Source organism: Molothrus aeneus, chromosome 4, assembly GCF_037042795.1.
Source record: "Molothrus aeneus isolate 106 chromosome 4, BPBGC_Maene_1.0, whole genome shotgun sequence".
Lineage (NCBI taxonomy): Eukaryota > Metazoa > Chordata > Aves > Passeriformes > Icteridae > Molothrus > Molothrus aeneus.
Window position 1 is genome coordinate 22,142,391 of NC_089649.1, and position 9,232 is coordinate 22,151,622.

At 41.4% G+C, this 9,232-nt stretch overlaps 1 protein-coding gene across 1 annotated transcript in view; it reads left to right on the forward strand.

Moving 5' to 3' along the window:
- Positions 1–3,279, forward strand: part of BMPR1B (bone morphogenetic protein receptor type 1B) — a 100,014-nt gene extending 96,735 nt beyond the window's left edge. The window contains exons 9-11 of the mRNA XM_066548978.1: positions 562–737; positions 1,983–2,113; positions 2,836–3,279. Of these exons, the coding sequence (XP_066405075.1) occupies positions 562–737; positions 1,983–2,113; positions 2,836–2,961 (433 nt within the window). The 3' untranslated portion in view covers positions 2,962–3,279. The remainder of the gene's footprint in view (positions 1–561; positions 738–1,982; positions 2,114–2,835) is intronic.
- The last annotated feature ends 5,953 nt before the right edge of the window (positions 3,280–9,232 follow it).

Genomic DNA, 9,232 nt, shown 5'->3' on the forward strand with positions numbered 1-9,232 from the left:
TTTGCTTAGATGTTTTTAAGCATTTATCTCTGTCTGCATATCTTGATGTGTAAAGGTTGGAAGGGATCAAACATAATGCATGCAAAAAATAATAGTTAGATTCATCTGCCTTGCAGATCTGATTTGCTACATCTAAGAGATACTGCCCCAGCTACTCAGTATCCCCCATTAATTGCTGAGACTGAAGCATTAGGTGGTGGAGTATGTTAAGAAAACAGCGTTTAATGAAGATTTGATTGTTATCACTAACATTAGAGCTTGGGCTAATGCTAATGAAATCTCACAAATGTTACAGCATCCCTGTTGAGTCTTATCTCCATTGTGGTTCTGCATTTGAATGCTTAACATAGCCTCAGGCGGGTCATCCTTTTAAGGAGGGTTGCCTTCACACTAAGAGGCTTTTCTTGCAAGAATTGTTCCATTAAGATTATGCATTACTTTTGACCTTGTTTGAGAGTGGATGTGATGTGGATTTACTACTTCTTCCATCTAAATTGCTTTATTTTCAACCCACTTTACTGCATGCTTGATGCCCTTTTTTTCTCCTTCTTTTTCTTTTAGTGACACAAATGAGGTAGACATCCCTCCAAATACCCGTGTAGGAACAAAACGTTATATGCCTCCTGAGGTGCTGGACGAAAGCTTGAATAGAAATCACTTTCAGTCCTACATCATGGCTGATATGTACAGTTTCGGACTCATCCTTTGGGAGATAGCAAGGAGATGTGTCTCAGGAGGTAAAGAGCTGGGAGATCACTTTTCATTGTGTCAGTGAACCTCAAGCCTTCCATTGCACCTTTTTCTCCGGGTAATTACAGTTTTTACAGTGGTAAACAGATGTGGGTAAACCATACAGGTAACTCTCTTAATGTCTGTTCTCCTGTTGAAACTTATTTTAAAGCATCAGACAGTGCTATTTCCACAGCAGAGATTTAGACTGTATTTTAGTGGCTCGTTTGAAGGCAGCTGATGCCTGCACTGAGGAAGTGTGGAACTCATTTGGGGACCTTTTCTAAAGGCATCACGTTTCTGCTGGACTGGGGGTGTTCAGCTAATTTAGCAGAAAGAAAATAGTGATTTCTTAGTTTAGTTAAGAGTTAAATGAAAGGAGGAGGACAAACTATTTGGGGTTTGCTGTTCTACTCTTTGAAATAAATAATCTGCTTACAAGACAAGTAACAAAACACGGGAGGGAGGGAAGTGGCACTTATTACATCACTGTCATGCCAGTGATGTGCTTCATTTCCCTCTTTCTGCATGTAGAGCTCAGTGTCGTGCAGAAGTGATGGGTGTTGTTACCTTTCTTTTGCCACTGGGAAAGTTAAATGCACAGAAATGACTTGGTAGCAGTTCTATGCCAGTTTGGTGGTAAGAGTAGAGCGTGTCTCTCTTGGGTCTCTGCTACCTTCAGCATTTCTTATGGGTCCTTAAATCCTGAATATTGTGCTGAATGCTCACCCTAGAGAAGCTGAATGTTGCCAATGAGCAGCAGGATCCCTGTGTTTAAAAGCTAGTGACGTGTATTGCAGTATTGTGAGGTGAAATCTGTAATATTTTTGTCATTGTTGCTGTGCACAAAGAATGGTACCTTGCCATGTTCTGAAAAGGCACAGAAATGCCCTTTAGTATTTTCCAGGTCCACTAATAAGAAGGAGACCTAACTCAAACTCAGATTACTCTGATACAGACCCTCTGCTAATAGCTCTTTCTGTGAGAACTTACTGGAGATTGCTGGACTGGACAGCAGTGGTAGAAGCTGTCTCACTTGGCAAGTTACTGCACTTTTGGATTAAGATACCTGGCCAGTCTTTACACAGCAATGGTAACATTGGAACTTGACTGTGGAGTAAACTTCTAGTCCTTTTTAAGGGCACTACACCCAACTGTTACACAGCATGGCAAATCTGTTATAAAATGAGAGGGGAAAATGGGAGTGGAAGTTTTTTTTCTGCAAGTGACAGGCAACTAATTGTTTCTTTCAGGAATAGTTGAGGAATACCAGCTTCCATACCACGACCTGGTGCCCAGTGACCCCTCGTACGAGGACATGCGGGAGATCGTGTGCATCAAGAGACTGCGCCCCTCGTTCCCCAACAGATGGAGCAGTGATGAGGTACCTATCATCCCTCTTAGCATGCAGTCTGTGCTTTTAATCAGAGCTAGGGAGTGAGATTGACCCAGTTCTGCATCATTTTGAGGGAGGAGGATATTTACCACTGGTGCTGCCGTTTGGGAATAGCAGCATGTAGATGAATAATCTGTGGGGACATGGAATATTTAGGTGGCATGAGGTTTGTGAGTGTGAGGGGAAAAAATCAACCTCCCTGGGATGCTTGAGGTCTTGTGCAACAGCCAGTGTGAGAAGATCTAACCAAATCTCACCTGCCTCATCCTCTCCATAGCCAAATCACTCTGAGCCCTCAGACTGGGGCTGGAAACACTGGAGGAAGGAGTAGCAATTCCCAAAAGGGCTTTTGTATGGTGGTACTTTGTGTGGTTTGGTCTGCTACCACACATGTCAAGGACTGGGGAGGCTTATTGCAATAGCTGCTCTTAATTAATTGGTTGGCATCCTTGGTAATCCCACCCCAGGCATTCCAACAATAAAAGGACAATTTGTTACCACATAGTGCTTATGTATCACCAAAAATGCATTTTATAAATCTACATTAATCTACATGAAACGTGTTTGGCCGGTTTGGACAGTGCTGGTGGTGTTTATCTGTAATGGCCTTAGAAAAGACCTTTTCCCTTCAGTTTTTCAGCACTACCAGCACGTGCAGTCTCCTGTGCCACTGACCCCAGTGGGACTTTCTCTCCCCGTTCTCTCCGCAGTGCCTGCGGCAGATGGGGAAGCTGATGATGGAGTGCTGGGCTCACAGCCCTGCTTCCCGCCTCACGGCCCTGCGCGTCAAGAAAACACTTGCCAAAATGTCAGAGTCCCAGGACATTAAACTCTGACTCTGCCAGAGGCCCCTGGAAATGGACTTTCTTGTGCAGGCAGAAGTCCTGAAGATGTATCAAAAGTCTTTGCTAAGTACCTGGAATGGAGAAGTCACGCTTAAGAGCAGCCGTGAGTTTTTGAGGAGACTATCAAATGAAAAATCACCTGAATTTTGACATGCAAGATGGAAGAGGCTTGTCTGCCCTTGTTTACATGGGGAAATACAGTTTTAGTAACTGGTTTAAGATTATGCATGTTGCTTTCCATGAAAGCCACTTATTATTTTATTATTATTATTATTGTTATTATTATTATTTTGATTGTTTAAAAAGATACTGCTTTAAATTTTATGAAAATAAAACTTTTGGGTTAGAAGTAAAAAAGATGTATATTGTTACATTAAAAAAATTGGAGGAAACTGCTGAAAATGAGAGCAAATCAACTTTTTCATTTCTAAAAAGACTATTGCACTCCAGCCTTAAAAATAACAAAAAGGTGAGTGGATCTGTGTAGCTCAGATGAGCTGTAATGGAGCCTGCCTTAAAAGCCACCTGTTTGTTGAGATACAGATAACTTTCCAAACCCTGTGTGTGCAAGTGATTCTCAGAGTACAGAGATGGAGCCCAATTTCATCCCTGCCATCCCTCTTGGTGTGGGTCTCCTAATTCCTGTGGGTGGCCTGTCCCAGGGAAGGTCATGCTTCATTTAAGGTACTTGGGAGCTGTATGAATATGGTTTGGTGTGACTTCTTGTTAAAGAAGATCTTCATGTTTCCAGGAAACCTGGTGGGAAGAGTACCACAGTGAAAAACAAGTGCCCTTTTTCTTGGCTTTTTTTTTTCCTTCCTTTTCCCCCACTACAAAATAAAATATTTTGTGTGCAAGTGGAAATAAGGTACACATTTGAATCTGCAGGGTAATTTGAAACTTCTAGGACCCACAAACAACCACTGTTCAAGAAGAAATTCCTTGTGAGAAGGAATTATTAACTTGCTCTTTCATTTGTATAAAAGTGTGGGGTCCACCTACAAGCACAGCTCAGAAAAAAACCCATCTGTGTTCCCCTTTTTAAGGGAAAGTGAGAAACCTCAAAAGTGCCCATTTCTGGGGTGGCAATCATATTTTTTTGAGTGTGAGGAGACTGGTGCCTTGAGGCTGTAGTAGGAAGTGACAGGGAGGAAGGGTGGGACACATTTGGTGGGTAGTGAGAGTTGGGAGCCGTGGGCAGCAGTGGACACCTGGCTCCAGCACTCCTGCTGTAGTGAGAGACACCACAAACTGAACTGTTGGCTCGAGCTTTATCTGCATTATTATTCTGTGTGCCCTTCCAGCAGCCTCCACAGCTCTGGCAGCTGCTGCACAGTAGTGCCAGGCTCAGCTTCCAGGCTGGGGCCGTGTAGCAATGTGGTTCCCAGCAAGAGGAGCTGTCAGGGGAGAAGGGCAGTGGGAAATGTATTTTCTGTCTTCCCCTGTTCCTCCTTCCTGGGTCTGCAGTAGTTGTTGCAATGCTAATGCTACAGAAGGGGAAATGAGAGGTGAAATATACCCTGGGAAGTGTTTTCTTTGGAAAGGTTCTGTTCTTCATCAGATTACCAAAGCTGAGCTGCATGGCAGTTACTGGTTTACTCTTTTTTACCCTTCATTTGTTTTTTAAAAATTTCCTGCCTGCCAAAGTTGTTTTACTAGATGGTGTTCAGCTTAATTTTTAAATAAGTCCTTACAAATGCTGCTTTGATTATGCTAAGCCTATTTCAGAACTGAAATAATTGCCATGCAGGATTTAGCCTCAGCACTTCTGTAATGTTTCTTTTTTTTTTTTTCCCTTTTTGGACAAAACTGATTTATTTGTGGTAGGTAGGTGTATAATTGGGGTTTAGCTTAACAGCTCCCTGAAGGTGTTTCTAGCTGGAAAAATTACCATTTTATACTTTCCAGCTAACAGAGAAAAATGCACAGTTCAAGAGAACCAACAAGACCTCCATGATGATAGGTGTTAAAAAGCTTAATCAGAAGTTTTTTGTTCATTAGAGTGCTTTTTCTGCAGTGCAGTTTCCCTGCCTGTACCCAAATTTACCAAGCAATACAAAAAGAAAATCTCTGAGAGTTAACAATTCACCAAATCCTGACCCCAGGAGGAGCAAGGATGGTTTCCCCATCCTTAAAAAATGTTTCCGAGGCTGAGAGTGGAGTTTGATCCTCTCCTTGGCCTTGAGATTTGTGGGCCAAAATGGGGACAGCGCAGCCTCTCTTCACCTTTTTGTCTTAGTGGATGGAGCCATGGGTTTCCAGTCTCATTTCTTCCCATAGAAGCCAGCACACCCTGTGGAACTGAGGTTTCGCAGCTCCAAAGAAGCGCACGGGAACTGCAGGTGCCAGCTCACACAGCAGGGATGCTTCTATCCTCCCTGTTTAGGTCTGTTTCACATCTTCCCTACTAAAATATATGTATTTTTTTTAATAAATTAGCAGGGCTCTCTCTCCAGGAATGTTTTGGAGGGTGCTTTGCCAGCTGGCAGCATGAGGCATGCAGTGAATGCCCCTGGCACCTGCCATCAGCATGTTGCAAGAGAAAAGGCCAGTCCTTGGTTTCCTGAGCAAATCTTACCTTTTTTTTTGGTCCAGAAGAAAAGGGTCTAAGATACTGGTTGATAGATCACATAAAGTGTGTATGTTAAATGTTCAAGTTTATGTGTTTTTATATATATATATAAATATATATATATATATATATATATATATATATATATATATATATATATATATATATATATATATATATATATATATATATATATATATATTTATATATATTCAGTTGCGAGAGTCTGGAATAGCTCCAGTATGTGGATTAAGAGTAAACTATTATGGATGAAAAAGCACTAAATAAAACATAATATTTATTTATGAAAATGCATAAATGACAAATCACTGCAACCGTGCTGTATAGGAAAATATATATATATATATATATATATGAGGAGACACACACTGAGAAAGGAAACAGTCTGCGGTTGTCTAACTAGTGCCTGCCTATTTTCTCCCAAGAACAGATTTTGCCCTCAAATCTATCCACTGTAATCTGTTGTGAAGGGCTATTCCTAAGGCCAGAAAACAGCCTAAGGCAAGTGTGGAGGTCTTTTGTTCCAGCACTGTGACATTGGAGTCCGAATGCCTGAATGCCTGCATGGGTGACTTCGTGTAACACTCAGTGTGTCATTATTAAGGTTCAGCACCTGCAGTGACTGCAGGTTAGTATGTTTATTTTGCCAGGTGTGGCCTTTTAATGTCATTTCCATATTTTGGTAGTTTCAAAGGGCACATTGATGAGGGCTTGGAAGTCACTGGTAAAGCTAATTGTGGCTTTGGTGCCCAAGGGTCTAGAAATCCCCTTTTCAAATGTAAATCATTCAAGGAAGTGTAGTTTAGTTTCTTCCTGGCATAGGTGAGATGGCATGTGTAAGTGGGAGAAGAAAAAAAGAGAGATGCCATCTAGCAACTGCTATCCTTTCTCTAGCACAAAGTTATTTCTATTAAAGAAAAGGTTGTCAATGTAGAGACTAAGAAACTAATTTGTGTTCTTTTTTGAGAACCAGTGCCTTATTAAGCCTGTAAATACTGTAATTAGAAAACCTGGGGAACAAACTGTGTTATGTTGTATTTGTTCAAATTGTATACGGTTGTTTTAACATTCCCCCCCCCAATAAAATTGTTTCCATCTCCCCATGACAGAGATTGCTATTTCCTTTTCATGTGCTTGAAAAGCACCATCTTTTTGTTTTATTTCCTTGGCTATACTATTTTGACTGTGCCTCATTTTATTTATTTTATTTTTATAAGATTTTTTTCGTCTGAACAAACAAGTAAACAGCAATATGTTGCATATGTTTCCACTGGCATAAAAAAGCATCACTCCTTTCACAAGTCAGTGAAGAGAAAAATAGTAATTAAAATAGTGTTATCACTAATAGAGCAGTTGCTCGTGTTTTGTGGCTGATTATGTAAATCTATCGGAACTCGGCATTAGCATAATTTTTTTTAGACACCCCCCCCTTTCATTCTGCCACATCTTTATGAGTATTTTTGACTCCTATTTTTAAGAGCACAAGAGGAACAGGAGTCATCTCTGCACAGACAGAAGCAAGAATTCCCAGCCCCGTGTATCAGGTGAAAAAGTTTCAGCCTAAAATCCCCAGCATCAGCTGAAAGTGGCATTGCTTAATGCTGAGACATTGGGCGTGTACTTCTGCATCCAGTGAGGCATTTCTGGGAATTTGTACCTAAAGCTGGAGCACTATTCTCATTCTGCAGTGCTGTGTTGCAGATCCACCTCAGTTTTTCCTAATGTTTATTTGCCGTGCTGGTTATTTCCAGAGAAATGTGTAAATACTAGCAATTTTCCCTTGAGCTGCACAGCCCCCGCAGCCCTCCTGCTTTGCCCCAGACTGTCTGTGCTCAGTGGCATTGCAGTTATTCTCCAGCAGCATTTCTACAGCCCCCTTGACCTGGCCACATTGAGGTAACAAAACCCTGTGCTTGCTGCACATTGCCCCTGGCATGCCACTGAATCCCACAGTTCTTATGTACAGAAACATTTCTTCTGAGGAGATTTTCTTTTTTTTAAAAAGAAACTAAATAAAAGACTGCACTTCCAAGCTTCCAGGAACTAAACAATTGAACAAAAGGTGTATTTTTTTCCAGTTGCTTATAAATATAATTTATTACCTGTTTAAAAATTCTTTCTTACACTTTGTACATGTCAGGCTGACAGAATAAATGCAGGCATTTACAAACAGAGGGAAGGAGAAAAAAGGGAGGGGGGTAAGAGGCACACTCAGAACTAGTAAACCACACCTCCACTGTACAGCAATACAAATAATGCAATGGCTAGCACTTCTCCTGTAGTAAGTCAGTCTTTAGAAAAGGAATTGCATAGAAGATACAGCAATAGGGAAATCAAAACCAAAAGAGTTCTCCAGATCTGAATAGCAAAGAAAACAAATCCCACGAAACCCGGTAGAGCTGTGACATAGGAAGAGAAGGGAGAAATGTGATATACCTGGGTCACACAAATGTTTCTTTTCCTACAGGCCCTCCTTTACTTTGGAAAGGTACTGAAGGTACCCTCTTTTATTTTTTTTTCTTTCTTTTTTTTTTCCTCTACAACAATAACAGAACATGTGTTAGCAAAAAGAGTCTACCACACAGATGTGTGAAAACAGTGATGCCACAACTCCTCTGTCTCAGCTGTGTCACACACCGTGGGTTATTGGCTCTCGGCTCGGGTGTTTTTGCAAGGTACCTTGAAAATTCTGCAGGGAGAAGAGTATTTTGCCTCTCCTTCCTAATTTTGTTTACTTTCCAGACCGATTTTGCTTTTTGTTTGTATTGTGCTAGCTCCCAAATTTACTGGCAAGCAGTAGTCAGTGCCAGCTGGCAGCAGCCAAAGAAGCTCTGGGGCCCGTGCAAGCTTTTCTCATCTCAGGGCTCTTGTCCCATCACTGCTGTGGGAGGACCCTCCCAATGACATCCCACTTCCTCACAGGCATCCCAAAGCTACTCCCCTGCCATGACATGGGATGCTTTGGGAGCAGAGGGCAGGCCCAGGATGCAGAACACGTAGCAATTAATCTCTTTGTCAGCAGCTGAGGAGACTGAGCCACTAATAAATACATTTAACCAGCACCACAGAAAATGTGAAATACCTATTTGGGATAGAGGTTTGTGGGAATTCTGGATTATCATTGCTTTTTTTTGTACAGACAGTTTATCAAAGGACTTCCAGATAAGGGATTTTCAGATTGCAGGGAGCAGGGATCAAGTTTAAAGGACAAATAGGTAAATAAACTAAATGCTCCTATTCAAGCAAGGAGCCTGACCTACCAAACTTGTGGCTTTAGTTCAAGTCCAATTCCAGTTACTTGCCAGTTTTTACTCTGTTGGCTTTTGACATACTGCCTATTTGACCTTGCAGTGATGATACAGCACTGAATTTTGACCTTTACCTTCCCATTCAAAAGTTGGTAAAATAAGAGGATGCCCATACCAAACATGAGAGCTAAAAGTGTCCTTTGTTTTCTTCTCGTTCCCTCTATGTACACACACACATATACACATTTACTTTGCCTTTCTGTCCCACTTCAAAGGATGTCTGAGATATGTACTTCAGCATTTAAAAATCTGCAGTGCAGCTCATTTATGGACTCAAGTTTTCACACACAAGCTAGGAATGGATTGCAGTGGTGACCACAAAGTCAGTAACTCATTGGAGTCCTTGTGGGAGAAGGGACAA